Source organism: Hemitrygon akajei, chromosome 10 (genome assembly GCF_048418815.1).
Source record: "Hemitrygon akajei chromosome 10, sHemAka1.3, whole genome shotgun sequence".
NCBI classification, from domain to species: Eukaryota; Metazoa; Chordata; class Chondrichthyes; order Myliobatiformes; family Dasyatidae; genus Hemitrygon; species Hemitrygon akajei.
This window is the reverse complement of record NC_133133.1, coordinates 1,477,853-1,497,522: the sequence shown is the minus strand read 5'-3', so window position 1 is coordinate 1,497,522 and position 19,670 is coordinate 1,477,853. Positions and strand designations below refer to the sequence as shown.

Here is a 19,670-nt window from a genome sequence, read left to right as displayed (position 1 = left end):
GCTGCTGAGTTCCTCCAGCATTTTGTGAGTGTTGCTCTGTATTTCCAGTATTTGCAGAATCTCTTGTGTTTGTGATGTGCTGCACTTCAGGAGATCAAAAGAGACAGTATACTGTTCATGGCAAGACCCTTAACAGTGTTGGTGAGCACAGCTCTGTTCACCCCATTACAAGGAAGATGTGCAAGCTTTGGGGAAAGTGCAGAAGAGGTTCACCACAGAGTTATAGAATCATAGAAAAGCACAGCACGAAAATTAGCCCTTTGGCCCATTTAGTCCATGCTGAACCATTTAAACTGCTTACTCCTATCGACCCGCACCAGGACCATAGCCCTCCATGCCTCTAGCATCCAAACTTCTCTTAAACATTGAAATCGAGTCTGCATGGACCTCATCTGTGGCAGTTAGTTCCACCCTCTCATGATCCTCTAAGTGAAGAAGTTTCCCCTCATGCTCCCCTTAAACTTTTCACCTTTCACCTTTCACCCTTAACCCATGACCTCTGGTTGTAATCAGTGGAAAAAGCCTGCTTCCATTTACCTGATCTATATGGAGCAAGAAGTCTGTGAGTGAACTGCTGATTTTTCGGAGCGAAAGGAGTTTTTTTATTACTCGGGTTAAAGAGAGGCAAGACTGCGCAGGTGCGTGACGTTAGCCAATAGAGCACGAAAGGTTTAAAAAGAAGGCAGCCATGTCCAGCGGGCACCGTCGGAGCGGGCAGTGGACTGAGAAGCAGCAGAGTGGTAGGGCTCTGGCTCAACGGGCTTAGGAGGTAACAGGATGAGGCGAGGTAGGAAGTATGTGTGTGAGGCCAGTTTTCTGTGCTCAGTGTCAAATGTGGGAGGTCTTGGAGTCCCTCAGCCTCCCGGGTGGCCATATTTGCACCTGGTGTGTCGAGCTGCAGCTCCTGAGGGTCCGAATTAGGGAACTGGAGATGCAGCTCGATGACCTTCGCTTGGTCAGGGAGAGCGAGGATATGATAGAGAGGAGTTATAGGCAGGTGGTTACACCAGGGCCACGGGAGACAGACGAGTGAGTCACAGTCATGAGGGGGAAGGGGAAGAGTCAGGTACCAGAGAGTACCCCTGTGGCTGTACCCCTTGACAATAAGTACTCCTGTTTGAGTACTCTTGGGGGGGGGGAATAGCCTACCTGGGGGAAACGGCAGTGGCCGTGCCTCTGGCACAGAATCTGACCCTGTGGCTCATAAGGGTAGGGAAGGGAAGAGGAAGGAAGTAGTGATAGGGGACTCTATAGTTAGGGGGTCAGACAGGAGATTCTGTGGACACAGGAAAGAAACTTGGATGGTAGTTTGCCTCCCAGGTCCTAGGGACCGGGATGTTTCGGATCGCATCCAAGATATCCTAGCGGTGGGAGGAAGAACAGCCAGAGGTCGTGGAACATATTGGTACTCAATGACATAGGTAGGAAAAGGGAAGAGGTTCTGACTACAGGGAGTCAGGAAGAAAATTGAGAAACAGGACCGCAAAGGTAGTAATCTCGGGATTACTGCCTGTGCCACGCGACAGTGAGAATACGAATAGGATGAGGTGGAGGATAAATGTGTGGCTGAGGGATTGGAGCAGGGAGCAGGGATTTAGATTTCTGGATCATTGGGACCTCTTTTGGGGCAGGTGTGCCCTGTACAAAAAGTTTGGGTTGCACTTGAATCCCAGAGGGACCAATATCCTGGCGGGGAGGTTTGCTACGGCTACTGGAGAAACTTCAAACTAGAATTGTTTGGGTGGTGGGAACTGAACTGAAGAGACTGGGGAAGAGGAGGTTAGCTCACAAACAGAGAAAGCTTGTAGACAGTGCGAGAGGGAGGATAGGCAGGTGATAGAGAAGGGACGCGCTCAGACTGAATGCTTGAGATTTTAACGCAAGAAATGTTGTGAACAAAGCAGATGAGCTTAGAGCGTGGATCAGTACTTGGGATATGATGTGGTGGCCATTACAGAGACTTGGATGGCTCAGAGACAGGATTGGTTACTTCAAGTGCTGGGTTTTAGATGTTTCAGAAAGGACAGGGAGGGAGGCAGAAGAGGTGGGGGCATGGCACTGTTGATCAGAGATAGTGTCACGGCTGCAGAAAAGGTGGACACCATGGAGGGATTGTCTACGGAGTCTCTGTGGGTGGAGGTTAGGAACAGGAAGGGATCAGTCAATAACTTTACTGGGTGTTTTTTATAGGCCGCCTAATAGTAACAGGGATATCAAGGAGCAGATAGGGAAACAGATCCTGGAAAGGTGTAATAATAACAGAGTTGTCGTGATGGGAGGTTTTAATTTCCCAGATATCGACTGGCATCTCCCTAGATCGAAGGGTTTAGATGGAGTGAAGTTTGTTAGGTGTGTTCAGGAAGGTTCCTTGCCATGGTATGTAGATAAGCCTAAAAGAGGAGAGGCCGTACTTGATTTGGTATTGGAAATGAACCTGGTCAGGTGTCAGATCTCTCAGTGGGACAGCATTATGGAGATAGTGATCATAATTCTATCTCCTTTACAATAGCATTGGAGAGAGATAGAAACAGACAACTTGGAAAAGCATTTAATTGAAGCAAGGGGAATTATGAGGCTATCAGGCAGGAAATTGAAGGCTTAAATTGGAAACAGATGTTCTCAGGGAAAAGTACGGAAGAAATGTCGCAAATATTCAGGGGATACTTGTGTAGACTTCTGTATAGGTACATTCCAATGAAACAGGGAAATTATGGTAGGGTACGGGAACCATGGTGTACAAAGGCTGTAATAAATCTAGTCAAGAAGAAAAGAAAAGCTTACAAAAGGTTCAGAGAGCTAGGTAATGTTAGAGATCTAGAAGATTATAAGGCTATTAGGAAGGAGCTTAAGAATGAAATTAGGAGAGCCAGAAGGGGCCATGAGAAGGCCTTGGTGGGCAGGATTAAGGAAGACCCTAAGGCATTCTACAAGTATGTGAAGAGCAAGAGGATAAGACGTGAAAGAATAGGACCTATCAAGTGTGACAGTGGGAAAGTGTGTATGGAACCGGAGGAAATAGCAGAGGTACTTAATGAATACCGTAGATTCCGGATTTTAAGCCGCTACTTTTTTCCCACATTTTGAACAGCTTTGAACTTTGCGGCCTTTAATACGGAGCGGCTAATACATTATTTTTTTTCATGCCGCCTCGTAAACATTTTGCCTCGTAAAAGTAGACCAATAAAATTGATGAGTAGTTCACAGAGGTCCAATGAAATTGTACGATAAATCAAGCGCACTTTCACAATTAAATTATTGTAAATCAGTCATTTGTACTCACCCTCATCAACATGGAAAACACTCGAAGCATTGTGCTGCCTTATGGCAGTTATTTAGTTTATAATATTTTCGCTTAGTAATTCATTTTCTAGTTAAAGTTAGAAGAGTTTTAACTATATTTGTTTTCTGTACTACATCGCGGGATGCTATGACGTCACACCCGGTTTCGCGGTGTCTTGTGGGAAAAATGTCGTTTGCGATAAACGGAAAGGAGGGGGTCGAGCGGCGGAGCGAAAACGCTGCTTTTAAGTTAAAGGCGATCAATAACTTTTCCTGGTAGGCTGCAGTATATATATTTTTTACCAGTCGTTAGGAGATATTGGAATGTTGTTCAGTAAAGAAGTATACGCAACGTATATTTAAAAGTAGCCGCGTTACGGGCACGGTTCGAAAAAAAGCATTTGCAATATGTATTTGTTTTTGTTACCATATGGATTTAATTAAAAGTTAAAAAATCCTCACGTGTAATATCTTTCTGTGTAAATATCTCATATTACAACGTGGGACACCTGCGGCCGAAAATCCGGTGCGGCCGAAAATCCGGTGCGGCCTTTACAATTAAAAAATTGATTTTATTTCTAAAATTAGAGCCAGCGGCTTTTAATCAGGTGCGCTCTGTAGTCCGGAATCTACGGTACTTTACTTCAGTATTCATTATGGAAAAGGATCCATAATTGTAGTGTGATGACTTGCAGCAGACTGAAAAGCTTGACCATGTAGATATTGAGAAAGAGGATGTGCTGGAGCTTTTGGAAAGCATCAAGTTCGATTAGTCGCCGGGACCGGACGAAATGTACCCCAGGCTACTGCGGGAGGTGAGGGAGGAGATTGCTGAGCCTCTGGCGATGATCTTTGCATCATCAATGGGGATGGGAGAGGTTCTGGAGGATTGAAGGGTTGCGGATGTTATTCCTTTATTCAAGAAAGGCAGTAGAGATAGGCCAGGAAATTATAGACCAGTGAGTCTTCCTTCAGTGGTTGGTAAGTTGATGGAGAAGATCCTGAGAGGCAGGATTTATGAACATTTGGAGAGGTATAATATGATTAGGAATAGTCAACATGGCTTTGTAAAGGGCAGGTTGTGTCTTATGAGCTTAATTGAATTTTTTGAGGATGTGACTAAACACATTGATGAATGTAGAGCAGTAGATGTAGTGTATATGGATTTCAGCAAGGCATTTGATAAGGTACCCCATGCAAGGCTTATTGAGAAAATAAGGAGGCAGGGGATCCAAGGGGACATTGCTTTGTGGATCCAGACCTGGCTTGCCCACAGAAGGCAAAGAGTGGTTGTAGACAGGTCATATTCTGCATGGAGGCTGGTGACCAGTGGAGTGCCTCACGGTTCTGTTCTGGGACCCTTACTCTTTGTGATTTTTATAAATGACCTGGATGAGGAAGTGGAGGGATGGGTTAGTAAGTTTGCTGATGACACAAAGGTAGGAGGTGTTGTGGATAGTGTGTAGGGCTGTCAGAGGTTACAGCGGGACATTGATAGGATGCAAAACTGGGCTGAGAATAGCAGATAGAGTTCAACCCAGATAAGTGTGAAGTAGTTCATTTTGGTAAGTCAAATATGATGGCAGAATATAGTATTAAGTGTGGAGGATCAGAGGGATCTTGGGATCTGAGTCCATAGGATGCTCAAAGCCGCTGTGCAGGTTGACTCTGTGGTTAAGAAGGCGTATGGTGTATTGGCCTTCATCCATCGTGGAATTGAATTTAGGAGCTGAGAGGTAATGTTGCAGCTGTATAGGACCCTGGTCAGACCCCACTTGGAGTACTGTGCTCTGTTCTGGTCAACTCACTACAGGAAGGATGTGGAATCCATAGAAAGGGTACAGAGGAGATTTACAAGGATGTTGCCTGGATTGGGGAGCATGCCTTATGAGAATAGGTTGAGTGAACTCGGCCTTTTCTCCTTGGAGTGAAGGAGGATGAGAGGTGACAAAATGGCGGTGTCCAAGATGATGAGAGGCATTGATCATGTGGATAGTCAGAGGCTTTTTCCCAGGGCTGAAATGGTTGCCACAAGAGGAGACAGGTTTAAGGCCCTGTAGCTCAGAAGGGTAGGGATAGAAGAAAGAGGACTATAGTAATAGGGGACTCGATAGTCAGGGGTTCAGATAGGCGGTTCTGTGGAGGTGATCGGGAGTCCCGGATGGTAGTTTGCCTCCCTGGTGCCAGGGTCCGGGACGTTTCTGATCGCGTCCAAGATATCCTGAAGTGGGAGGGTGAGGAGCCAGAGGTTGTGGTACATGTAGGTACCAATGACATAGGTAGGAAAGGGGAAGAGGTCCTGAAACGAGAGTATAGGGAGTTAGGAAGGCAGTTAAGAAGAAGGACCGCAAAGGTAGTAATCTCGGGATTACTGCCTGTGCCACGCGACAGTGAGAGTAGGAATGGAATTAGGTGGAGGATGAATGCGTGGTTGAGGGATTGGAGCAGGGGGCAGGGATTCAAGTTTCTGGATCATTGGGACCTCTTCTGGGGCAGGCGTGACCTGTTCAAGAAGGACGGGTTACACTTGAATCCTGGGGGGACCAATATCCTAGCGGGGAGGTTTGCTAGGGCTACAGGGCAGACTTTAAACTAGTAAGATGGGGGGGGGGGGGCAGAAATCAATTTGAGGAAACTATGAGAGAGGAGGTTAGTTCACCAGTAGAGCAAGTAAGTAGACAGTGTGTGAGGGAGGAAAGGCAGGTGATGGAGAAGGGATGCGCTCAGCCCGAAGTTGTAGGGGAGAAGAAAGAAAAGGATAATAAATTTGAATGCATTGCTAGGGATAAAAAGAGAGGAGGAGGTGGAGAGTATCTTAAATGTATCTATTTTAATGCTAGGAGCATTGTAAGAAAGGTGGATGAGCTTAAAGTGTGGATTGATACCTGGAATTATGATGTTGTAGCTATTAGTGAAACATGGTTGCAGGAAGGGTGTGATTGGCAACTAAATATTCCTGGATTTAGTTGCTTCAGGTGTGATAGAGTAGGAGGGGCCAGAGGAGGAGGTGTTGCATTGCTTGTCCGAGAAAATCTTATGGCGGTGCTTTGGAAGGATAGATTAGAGAGCTCCTCTAGGGAGGCTATTTGGATGGAATTGAGGAATGGGAAAGGTGTAGTAACACTGATAGGAGTGTATTATAGGCCACCTAATGGGGAGCGTGAGTTGGAAGAGCAAATGTGTAAGGAGATAGCAGATATTTGTAGTAAACACAAGGTGGTGATTGTGGGAGATTTTAATTTTCCACACATAGATTGGGAAGCTCATTCTGTAAAAGGGCTGGATGGTTTAGAGTTTGTGAAATGTGTGCAGGATAGTTTTTTGCAACAATACATAGAAGTACCGACTAGAGATGGGGCAGTGTTGGATCTCCTGTTAGGGAATGCGATAGGTCAGACGACAGATGTATGTGTTGGGGAGCACTTCGGGTCCAGTGATCACAATAGCATTAGCTTCAATATAATTATGGAGAAGGACAGGACTGGACCTAGAGTTGAGATTTTTGATTGGAGAAAGGCTAACTTTGAGGAGATGCGTAGGGATTTAGAGAGAGTGGATTGGGTCGTTGTTTTATGGGAAGGATGTAATAGAGAAATGGAGGTCATTTAAGGGTGAAATTATGAGGGTACAGAATCTTTATGTTCCTGTTCGGTTGAAAGGAAAGGTTAAAGGTTTGAAAGCGCCATGGTTTTCAAGGGATATTAGAAACTTGGTTCGAAAAAAGAGGGATGTCTACAATAGATATAGGCAGCATGGAGTAAAGGAATTGCTCGAGGAATATAAAGAATGTAAAAGGAAATTTAAGAAAGAGATTAGAAAAGCTAAAAGAAGTTACGAGTTTGGTTTGGCAAATAAGGTGGAAGTAAATCCGAAAGGCTTCTACAGTTATATTAAAAGCAAGAGGATAGTGAGGGATAAAATTGGTCCCTTAGAGAATCAGGGTGGTCAGCTATGTGTGGAGCCGAGGGAGATGGGAGAGATTTTGAACGATTTCTTCTCTTCGGTATTCACTAAGGAGAAGGATATTGAATGGTGTAAGGTGTGGGAAACAAGTAAGGAAGTTATGGAACCTATGACAATTAAAGAGGTGGAAGTACTGGCGCTTTTAAGAAATTTAAAAGTGGATAAATCTCCGGGTCCTGACCGGATATTCCCCAGGACCTTGAGGGAAGTTTGTGTAGAGATAGCAGGAGCTCTGACGGAGATCTTTCAGATGTCATTAGAGATGGGGATTGTGCCGGAGGATTGGCGTATTGCTCATGTGGTTCCATTGTTTAAAAAGGGTTCTAGAAGTAAGCCTGGCAATTATAGACCTGTCAGTTTGACATCAGTGGTGGGTAAATTAATGGAAAGTATTCTTAGAGATAGTATTTATAATTATCTGGATAGACAGGATCTGATTAGGAGTAGCCAGCATGGATTTGTGCGTGGAAGGTCATGTTTGACAAACCTTATTGAATTTTTTGAAGTAGTTACGAGGAATGTTGACGAGGGTAAGGCAGTGGTTGTAGTCTATATGGACTTCAGCAAGGCCTTTGACAAAGTTCCACATGGAAGGTTAGTTAAGAAGGTTCAGTCGTTAGGTATTAATGCTGGAGTAATAAAATGGATTCAACAGTGGCTAGATGGGAGATGCCAGAGAGTAGTGGTGGATAATTGTTTATCGGGATGGAGGCCGGTGACTAGCGGGGTGCCTCAGGGATCTGTTTTGGGCCCAATGTTGTTTGTAATATACATAAATGATCTGGATGATGGGGTGGTAAATTGGATTAGTAAGTATGCTGATGATACTAAGGTAGGAGGTGTTGTGGATAATGAGGTGGGTTTTCAAAGCTTGCAGGGAGATTTATGCCAGTTAGAAGAATGGGCTGAACGTTGGCAGATGGAGTTTAATGCTGAGAAGTGTGAGGTTCTACATTTTGGCAGGAATAATCCAAATAGAACATACAGTGTAAATGGTAGGGCATTGAGGAATGCAGTGGAACAGAGAGATCTAGGAATAACAGTGCATAGTTCCCTGAAGGTGGAGTCTCATGTAGATAGGGTGGTGAAGAAGGCTTTTGGAACGCTGGCCTTTATAAATCAGAGCATTGAGTACAGAAGTTAGGATGTAATGTTAAAATTGTACAAGGCATTGGTAAGGCCAAATTTGGAATATTGTGTACAGTTCTGGTCACCGAATTATAGGAAAGATATCAATAAATTAGAGAGAGTGCAGAGACGATTTACTAGGATGTTACCTGGGTTTCAGCACTTAAGTTACAGAGAAAGGTTGAACAAGTTAGGTCTCTATTCATTGGAGAGTAGAAGGTTGAGGGGGGATTTGATCGAGGTATTTAAAATGTTGAGAGGGATAGATAGAGTTGACGTGAATAGGCTGTTTCCATTGAGAGTAGGGGAGATTCAAACGAGAGGACATGATTTGAGAGTTAGGGGGCAAAAGTTTAAGGGAAACATGAGGGGGTATTTCTTTACTCAGAGAGTGATAGCTGTGTGGAATGAGCTTCCTGTAGAAGTAGTAGAGGCCAGTTCAGTTGTGTCATTTAAGGTAAAATTGGATAGGTATATGGACAGGAAAGGAGTGGAGGGTTATGGGCTGAGTGCGGGTAGGTGGGACTAGGTGAGATTAAGAGTTCGGCACGGACTAGGAGGGCCGGAATGGCCTGTTTCCGTGCTGTGATTGTTATATAGTTATATGGTTAAGGTGATGGAGAGTAGGCACAGAGGAGATGTCAGGGATAAGTTTTTTACTCAGAGAATGGTGAGTGTGTGGAATGGGCTGCCAGCAACGGTGGTTGAGGTGGATACGATGGGGTCTTTTAAGAAGGTTTTAGATAGGTACATGGAGCTTAGTAAGATAGAGGGCTATGGGTAAGCCTAGTAATTTCTAAGGTAAGGACGTGTTCGGCACAACTTTGTGTGCCAAAGGGCCTGTATTGTGCTGTAGGTTTTCTATGTTTCTATACCCCTCATAATTTTGTGCAGCAGGATGCTGCCAGGATGAGAGGGCATGTGTTATTAAGGAGACGATGGAAAAACTTGGATTGTTTTCTCTGGAGCAATGGAGAATGAGGGGTGATCTGATAAGAGAGCCCTAGATAGAAGGTCACAACTTCTCTTGCCAGGTTTGAAATGTCAATTACCAAAGGACATACACTTAAGGTGAGGAGAGAAAGTTTAAAGGAGATGTGAGAGGCAAATTTGTTACACACAGAGTAGTGGACGCCTGAAATGTGGTGCCAGGGCTGGTGGTGGAGGCAGACACATTAGGAACATTTAAGAGTCACCTAGATAGACACTTAGATGAAAGAAAAAAATGGGGGGGCTAAGTGAGAGGAAAGGATTAGATTGATATATTTGTTGAGTGCCATCGAGTTGTCTTCGACTCATAGATACTGTAGCTGCCCATATGGAAGAGATTGCCAGGCCTTTCTTCCACACAGATACTGCTGCTGCCCAGGCTGGGACTCAGCTGGATTCGAACTTGGGTTGATCCGCCTCAAAGTCCGGTGCTGATGTTATTACACCACTGGCCAGCCCAGATTGATCTTAGAGTAGCTTAAAGGATCGGCACACCATTGTAAACTGAAAGGCCTGTACTATTCTGTACTGTTCTGTGTTCTAACATAAACATAGATTGAACTTAGCCTGCAGTTTATGACAATATTTTATTAATGACTGTTTACATCTATATTTACAAAATGCAATTTCATTGAAGAAAACCAATACTTATCTGGCCTCATAAATATAAGAAGTAGGTGTTGCAGGCTTTTTAACTCCTCCAATTTCAATAAGATCATGGCTGACCTTTCATCTTGGTGACAGTTTCTTTCATTAATCTATTTGCTTTGGATGTTGATCATTATCAAGAGTATTAAGCTACCAGAGCTCTCTTGGGCAGAGAATTCCAATGATTCATCACCCACCAAGTTAAGAAATTTCTTCTCATCTCGGATGTGAATTGCCTACCCTTTATTTTGCACAGTGACCCCTGGTTCTAGACTCCCCAGAAGAATCACCTGTACAATTACAAAACCTCATAAAAGTTTTGTGTGTTTCAATGATTCTTCTAAACCAAAGGGAGTACAGGCCTAGTCTGCCAAATTTCTCCTGATACAACAAATTCATTATCCTAGGAAACAATCTTGTGAGACTTCTCCATTGTCTCTGTCAGGCATATATCCTTCCTTTGACAGGAAATCTGACATATACACAGTATTCTAGATGTGATCTCATCAAGATCCAATAAGATTGAGCATGACATCTCAACTTTTATGTTCAAGACCTCTTGCAATGAAGATGTAAAAACTATTTACCCTCTAATTATTTTCTGTATCTGCATGTTAACATTTAGTAATTGATGTACTGTACATAAACACCAAAATTTTAAAAAATACGGTTTTTCTATTTTTCTAATGAAAAGCATCATGATTTTCCACATTACTTTCTATTTTGTCATGTATCCAATCTTTCTAATGTCACATTCACTGATCCATCGTTGTTTTTTTGCTAACACTTCTTTAACATAATGTGTTAAAGAACTATTTAAACAAATATTTTTAAAGTAAAAAATAAAATTAGTTTCAATATAATTATGGAGAAGGATAGGACTGGACTCAGGATTGAGATTTTTGATTGGAGAAAGGCTAACTTTGAGGAGATGCGAAAGGATTTAGAAGGAGTGGATTGGGACAATTTGTTTTATGGGAAGGATGTAATAGAGAAATGGTGGTCATTTAAAGGTGAAATTTTGAGGATACAGAATATTTATGTTCCTGTTAGGTTGAAAGGAAAGGTTAAAAGTTTGAGAGAGCCATAGTTTTCAAGGGATATTGGAAACTTGGTTAGGAAAAAGAGAGATATCTACAATAAATATAGGCAGCATGGAGTAACTGAGGTGCTCGAGGAATATAAAGAATGTAAGAAGAATCTTAAGAAAGAAATTAGAAAAGCTAAGATGCGAGGTTGCTTTGGCAAGTAAGGTGAAAATAAATCTGAAGGGTTTCTACAGTTATATTAATAGCAAAAGGATAGTGAGGGATAAAATTGGTCCCTTAGAGAATCAGAGTGGACAGCTATGTGTGGAGCTAAAAGAGATGGGGGAGATTTTGAACAATTTCTTTTCTTCGGTATTCACTAAGGAGAAGGATATTGAATTGTGTAAGGTTATGGAAACAAGTAGGGAAGTTATGGAAACTATGACGATTAAAGAGGAGGAAGTACTGGTGCTTTTAAGGAATATAAAAGTGGATAAATCTCCGGATCCTGACAGGATATTCCCTAGGACCTTGAGGGAGATTAGTGTAGAAATAGCAGGGGCTCTGACAGAAATATTTCAAATTCATTAGAAACGGGAATGGTGCTGGAGGATTGGCGTATTGCTCATGTGGTTCCATTGTTTACAAAGGGTTCTAAGAGTAAACCTAGCAATTATACGCCTGTCAGTTTGACGTCAGTGGTGGGTAAATGAATGGAAAGTATTCTTAGAGATGGTATATATAATATTCTGGATAGACAGGGTCTGATTAGGAACTAGGAACTAGGATTAGGAACCATGCTTGACTAATCTTCTGGAGTTTTTTTGAGGATGTAACTATAAAAATGGACAAGGGAGAGCCAGTGGATGTAGTGTACCTGGACTTCCAGAAAGCTTTTGATAAAGTTCCACATAGGAGATTAGTGGGCAAAATTAGGGCACATGGTATTGGGGGCAGAGTACTGACGTGGATTGAAAATTGGCTGGCTGACAGGAAACAAAGAGTAGTGATTAACAGATCCCTTTCGGAATGGCAGGCTGTGACCAGTGGGGTACCGCAAGGTTCGGTGCTGGGACTGCAGCTGTTTACAATATACATTAATAATTTAGATGAAGGGATTAAAAGTAACATTAGCAAATTTGCTGATGACACAAAGCTGGGTGGCAGTGTGAAATGTCAGGAGGATGTTATGAGAATGCAGGGTGACTTGGACAGGTTGGGTGAGTGGGCAAATGTATGGCAGATGCAGTTTAATGTGGATAAATGTGAGGTTATCCACTTTGGTGGCAAGAACAGGAAGGCAGATTACTATCTAAATGGAGTCAAGTTAGGAAAAGGGGAAGTACAACGAGATCTAGGTGTTCTTGTACATCAGTCAATGAAAGCAAGCATGCAGGTACAGCAGGCAGTGAAGAAAGCTAATGGCATGCTGGCCTTTATAGCAAGAGGAATTGAGTATAGGAGTAAAGAGGTCCTTCCGCAGCTGTACAGGGCCCTGGTGAGACCCCACCTGGAGTACTGTGTGCAGTTTTGGTCTCCAAATTTGAGGAAGGACATTCTTGCTATTGAGGGAGCGCAGCGTAGGTTCACAAGGTTAATTCCCTGAATGGCGGGACTGTCGTATGTTGAAAGATTGGAGCGACTGGGCTTGTATACACTGGAATTTAGAAGGATGAGAGGGGATCTGATTGAAACATATAAGATTATTAAGGGATTGGACACGTTGGAGGCAGGAAGCATGTTCCCGCTGATGGGTGAGTCCAGAACTAAAGGCCACAGTTTAAGAATAAGGGGTAGGCCATTTAGAACAGAGATGCAGAAAAACTTTTTCACCCGGAGAGTGGTGGATATGTGGAATGCTCTGCCCCAGAAGGCAGTGGAGGCCAAGTCTCTGGATGCATTCAAGAGAGAGTTAGATAGAGCTCTTATAGATAGTGGGGTCAAGGGATATGGGGAGAGGGCAGGAACGTGGTACTGATTGTGTATGATCAGCCATGATCACAGTGAATGGCAGTGCTGGCTAGAAGGACCGAATGGCCTACTCCTGCACCTACTGTCTATTGTCTTACTTTCTGAATGAGCCTTGCATGGAGAACTTTATCAAATGCCTTACTGAAATTCATATACACTATATCCACTGCTCTACCTTCATCAGTGTGTTTTGTTACATCAATTTGGTATCCTGTGTATTAGCTAGCTTACTTTCATATTCCACATTTGCCTTCTTTATGACTTTTTAAATTGCCTGCTGTTGTGTTTTAAAGTTTCCCAATCCTCAAACTTCACACTAATTTTTGATCTATTGTGTGCCCTCTCTTTGGTTGTTATGTTGGCTTTGACTTCTCTTGTTAGCCACGGTTGTGTCATCTTTCCTTTAGAATACTTCTTCCTATTTGCGATGTATATATCTTGTGCCTTCCAAACTGCTTCCAGAAATTCCTGCCATTGCTCCTCTGCCATCATCCCTGCCAGTGTTCTTTTCCAATCAACTCTGGCCAACTCCTCTCTGATGCCTCTGTAATTCCCTTTACTCCACTTTCATACTGGCATATCTGACTTTAGCTTCTCCTTCTCAAATTTCAGGGTGAATTCGATCATATTCTGATCATTTTCTCCACAAGGTTCTTTCACTTTAAGCTCTCTAATCAATTCCAATTCATTGCACAACACCCAATCCAGAATAGTTGATCCCCTAGTGGGCTCATCCATGAGCTGCTCTAAAAAGCCATCTTGTAGGCACTCTAGAAACTCCTCCTCCTGGAATCTAGCACCAACCTGATTTTCCCAATCTACCTGCATATTTAAGTTCCCCATGACTATTGTAACATTACCCTTTTGGCATGCATTTTCTATCTCATGTTGTATCTTGTAGACAACATCCTTATTACTGTTTGGGGGTCTGTTTTCAACTCCCATCAGGGTCTTCTTGCCTTTGCAGTTCCTTAACTCTGTCCACAATGATTCAACACCTTCAGACCCTATGTCACCTCTTTCTAATGATTTGATTTCATTCTTTACCAACAGAGCAAAACTGCCTCCTCTGCTTTCCTGTTTGTCTTTTCAATACAATGCGTATCCTTGGACATTAAGCTCCCAGATATAATCTTTCAGCTATGATTCACTGATGCCTACAACATCATACCTGCCAATCTGCAACTGTGCTGCAAGTTCATCTACCTTATTCTGTATACTGTGCACATTCAGATACACACCTTCAATCCTGTATTCACCCTTTTCGATTTTGTCCACCTTTTACATTGCAACTTATCCTGTTGACTGCAATTTTGCCCCATCAACAGCTCCTCCTACACATTGCCTCTGTTTGTAAACCAGCTACCTCAGCTTCAGCACTATTATCTGGCTTTCCTACAATACTTCTTGCAGTGAAATATTCACAGCTCAGGACACTAGTCGCACCATGCTCAACTTTCTGATTCCTAACTTTGTCTAAGGTCTTACCAACATCTGTCTCCACAATCTCTCCATTAACTGTTACGGCACTCTGGTTCCCATACCACTGCAACTCTTGTTTAAACCCCATCATGCAGCATTAACAGTCCATCCCACTAGGATATTAGTCCCCCTCCAGTTCAGGTGCAAACTGTCCCTTTGGTACAAGTCCCACATTCCCTGGAAAGAGAGTCAATGATCCAAAACTCTTATGCTCTTCCTCCTACATCAAATCCTTAGCCATGTTTTAAACTGTATAATCTTCCTAGTTCTGGACTCACCAGCACATGGTGTAGGTAGCAATCCTGAGACCACAACCCTGGAGGTCCTGTCCTTTAACCTAGCACTTAACTCCCTGAACTCTCTATGCAGAACGTTATCACTCATCCTATCCACGTCATTGGTACCTGCATGGAACACAACTTCTGGCTGTTCACACTCCCACATAAGAATACTGAGGACTCAATCCCAGACCATGGCACCCAAGAGGCAACATACCATCCTGCAATCTCGTTCCTGCCCACAGAACCTTCTGTACATTCCGCTAACAAATCCCCTATCAACACAGTGTGCCTCTTCTCCCCACTTCCCTTCTGAGTCACAGAGGCAGACAGTGCCAGAGACCCGGCCACTGTGACTTTCCTGTTAGGTCATTCCCCCCTGACAGTATCCAAAGTGATATTCCTGAGGTGGATGGCCACAGGGCTACTCTGTACTGACTCCTTAAACCCTTTCCCCTTTCTGACTGTCACACAGTTTCCTGTGTCCTGGACCATGGGTGTAACCACTTCTCCGTATGTCCTATCTATCACCCCCTCAACTTCCTGAATGATCCAGAGTTCATCCAGTTCCAGCTCCAACTCCTTAATGCAGATTGTTAGAAGCTGCAGCTGCGGTTGCCAGGGACACAGAGCTCTCTCTCTGCCTTCCCACATTGCACAAGAGGAGCATTCCACCATCCTATCTGTCATCTCTACTGTCCTAACTGAGCAGATATAAAGAAAGGATGAAAAAAAAACTTAACCTGGAGCTTTGCTTTCTCTGTCTGAAGCCTCTTTTCTCCAAAGCCCTGAAGATTAGCCTCAAGATTACCACTCTGACTCTGCCCACTCAGATGATGGCCACTGTGCTTGCCCCTGCCTTTCTTTAATTTGCTCTTGCTAATCAATCGCAAACACTGACTGGTTGCAGGACAAAGCTCTTTTTCATTGCACATTGTTCCCTGAAAGTGCTGACACAGGTACACAGGGTGGTGAAGAAGTTTGATGCTCTTGACTTCATTACCTGGGGCAATGAGTACAGGAGTTGGCAGATCGTGTTACAACGACAAGAGTTTAGTGACACCTCACCAAGTGTCGTGTGCAGTTCTGGTCACCCAGCAGGGGGAAGGATGTCATTAAACTGGAACAGGTTCAGAAATAATTCACGGGGATGTTACATCAACTGGAAAGCTTGATGTTTTCTTTCATCTTTAAAATATTATTTACAGATACAGTATGGAACAGGCCCTTCTGGCCCCTCATGCAATGCCACCCAGCACCCCACCGATTTAACCCTAGCCTAATCACAGGGCAATTAACAATGACCAATTAACCTACTAACTGGCACATGTTTGGACCATGGGAGGAAACCGGATCACCTGGAAGAAATGGACAGGGTCACAGGAAGGACATACAAATTTCTTACAGAGGACACAGGCAACGAACTGTGAACTCAGACACCCGAATTATAATAGCATTATGCATCCCACAGAGAGATTGGATAGGCTGATTGGACCTTATAAATGTTTATAAATCCATGAGAGGTGTATATCTTTCCTCCTAGGGCTGGAAAGTTTTTTGCTAGGAGCACAGCACCATGTTCAGGAACAGTTATTACCCCTCAGCCATCAGGCTCCTGAATCAGAGGGGTTAACTTCAATCAACTTCATTTTCCCCATCACTGAGATGTTCCCACAACCCATGGAATCACTTTCAAGGACTCTTCATCTCATGTTCTCAATATTTATTGCTAATTTATTTCTTATTGTTTCTTTCTTTTTGTATTTACACTGTTTATTTGCAAACTGGTTGTACACCCTGTTGGTCCAGTCTTTCACTGAATCTATTACGGCTATTGGATTTCTTGAGTATGCCTGCAAGAAAATGAATCTCAGGGTTGTATCTGCTGACCTATATGTGCTTTGATAATAAATTAACTTTGAACTTTTAAAGGTTTTCACCTAGAAGGTGGTGGGAGTGTGGAATGAACTGCCAGAGGAGGTGGTAGAGGTGGGTTCAGTAACAATAGTACAAGACCCCTGGGCAGGAAAGGTTCCAAGGGATACGGGTCAAACACAGGGAAGTGTGATTAGATGAGGAACAGCACAGACCTGTTAGGCCGAAGGGCCTGCATCTGTGCTGTGAGATTTGATGCCTCTTAGTGTGAGGGGGTTTTGATGGGGAGAGTTACAGCTCTGCCATTCTGGCCTGAAATCCTCCTGATTTCTCCTCACCCCACCACCCCCCATCCCTCCCAGCTTCTGACCCTCTCCCTCTCCATCCCTCTCAGCACCTCCTTCTCCCCCTCTCCGCAGCATCTTACCTGCCCGGCTAGGGGTTTCAGACCTTCCCCTTTGCCCCAGCGCACGGGAGAAGTGTTCGTCCACCACACTGTTGATGTCGCCTTTGAAGTATGTAAAGACGGTGCAGTGGGAGGTGCCTTCTGACCCTGGTCGCTGTGTTACTGTAACGGTGGGTTTCATGACTTCTGACTCTGGCCGCTGGACTATCTTCGTTGGGTTCAAGACTTCTGACCCTGATCGCTGGGTGACCCGGATGGTTGTGTGTACAACCTCTGATCCTGGTCGCTGGGTTACCTCAGAGGGGTTCACGACCTCTGACCTTGGCTGCTCCATCGATCCTACACCACAAATTCAACATTCAGAATATGTTGCCATGGTGGCCATTCACTCTCCTACAGACATTCAGCCCATACAGATCTGCCAGTCCAGCCATACCGCTTCGCTTCGTGACCTTGCTGAGATTTCCTCTTGAATTCCCAATGGCAATGCTTCTGAAACCAAACATACAGGGGGTTCTTCTCCCTCCCTTCCATCCCTCCTCCGGCCCCTCTCTCCACCCCTCTGACACTGCCCTTCCAGCCATCGAAAACCCTGTCAGCCTTCACTGGGCACCCATTGCCTGCCCCTAACCTTCCTGCAGTGAGATCATCTCCAGTCTCCCTCACACCTGGTTCCCTGGAGATTCCCACTCTGCATCCTGTCTGGTGTCCAGTATCCTGTCCCATGTCCCACGTCCTCTATCCTGGCCAGTGGCCTGTGTTCTACTTCTTGTATCCCATGTCCTGAGTCTGTCCAATATCCAAAGTCCTGTCCAGTGTCCAGTGGCCTGTATCCTATGTCCTGACTAGTGTTCAGTGTCCAGTATCTTGTGTCCTGTCTGGTGTCCAGTATCCCATGTCCTGTGTCCTGTCCCATGTCTGGTGTCTGATGAGAAGGATGTGGTTGGACTGCTACTGCCCCAGTTACCTACCTGTGCCTACCCCCAGTGAGGGGCTGCCCTGTTGAGAGGCAACTCTGCGGCTGCTCATACCTCAGTCGCAGGTGTCGGTGCTCAGTCTTGCTCTTCTCCCGTCCATGACAGCTCTCCCGCTGATCGAGGCTGAGTGCAGGAGGAGGAGAGCTGCAGGCCGATTGGAGAGTCCGACCACTAGTCCCTCCTTCCACAAGCCAGTAGCCCCGGGCCGTGGCAGAGAGTCGGAATGTTCTCCAACCTGTTTCCCAGCTCCCGGAATGAGGAAACAGCCGGCTCTCCACTGCAAGATGAAGACCGACTCCATCTGGCTGTTAGGGTCTGTCAGGGCAAGGCTGAACATCTGATACACCCACACACACACACATACAGATGAAGAAACTCGCACATACATAGACGCACACACACACAGACACACACACACACACACACAGATAGAGACAAACAGGCACACAGATACAGACATACACACCTACACACAGACAGACATATACACCCACACATACACACACGTACATACACAGACACAGATGGATAGCACACACAGACACACAGAGACACTCACTAATATATACACACACAGGCACACGTACAGATGCACATAGACACACACAGATGGACACACACACATACAGACTCATACATGTACACCATGCACACAAACACACAAAGACACACACATACACACAGACACATACAGACACAGACAACACACACACACACACACACACACACACACACACACACACACACACACACACACACACACACACACACACACACACACACACACACACACACACACACACAGCGAGAAGAGACAGAGAGAGGGACGGAGAGAGAGACCAGCAGCCAAATGACAGACACGTGTAGACACCAAACACCATCAACCACTGCTGACTGTTCCATAGACTGGGATATGGAAGGAAACCAAAGGCAGATAAAGGGTTAATGATGGTGGCCAGCACTCTGGAGACTGGGGTAGAGGAGTAGGGCACCAGAAATGAGCTCGCCCTGTCACTTTTACCCTTGGAGCACATAATGGAGGTCACAGGGAACGCAGGATCTTCTCCCGAGGTCTGCAACACTTATTCCCAGTATAGCTGTTCTCTGATGGGAGGTCAATGATGTGATGCCTTGCTTCACCCTGAGACTTCCCAGGGTCTCCAAAGAGGAGCACCGACAAGGCAGTGGTGCGGAACAGAAAGCAAACCTTCTCTGTCCTGACAACACTGGGATAGTGCAGATTTCAGATGGACTTAGATCTGATCCTGGTAATTGGGTTATATTCGGAACAGGAAAGGCTTTACTCCTCCCTGTGACACTGGGATTGGGTCCAGCATCTGTCCTCACTGATGAAACAACCCAAATGATGCCCTGCCAAAAGTTAGGACTGCATTTTAATTTCCTTATTATAGGAAGGATGTGGAAGCTTTAGAAAGAGGAAGTTAACCAGGATGTTGCCTGGATCAGAGTGCAAATCTTATGAGGAGAGGTTTTGTGAGCTAGGGCTTTTCTCTTTAGAGTGAAGGAGAATGAGATATGACTTGATGGTGTACAAGATAAGAGGCAGAGGTAGAGTGGACAGCCAGAGACTTTTCCCAGGGTGGAAATGACTAATACAAGAGGTATAATTTTAAAATGATTGGAG

The 19,670-nt window shown here is 44.6% G+C and overlaps 1 protein-coding gene across 4 annotated transcripts in view; it reads right to left on the bottom strand.

The window, feature by feature from the left end:
• LOC140734043 (uncharacterized) overlaps window positions 1-18,198 on the bottom strand; it is a 135,946-nt gene extending 117,748 nt beyond the window's left edge. Inside the window, exons 1-2 of one of the 4 annotated variants that reach the window (XM_073057623.1) lie at window positions 18,020-18,198; window positions 17,070-17,387 (exon numbers count right to left, since the gene is read on the bottom strand). In XM_073057623.1, coding sequence (XP_072913724.1) covers window positions 17,070-17,387; window positions 18,020-18,077 — 376 coding nt within the window. In that variant the 5' untranslated portion in view covers window positions 18,078-18,198. The remainder of the gene's footprint in view (window positions 1-17,069; window positions 17,388-18,019) is intronic. The other 3 variants (XM_073057624.1, XM_073057625.1, XM_073057626.1) reach the window with 3 other exon arrangements.
• Between the last annotated feature and the right edge of the window lie 1,472 nt (window positions 18,199-19,670).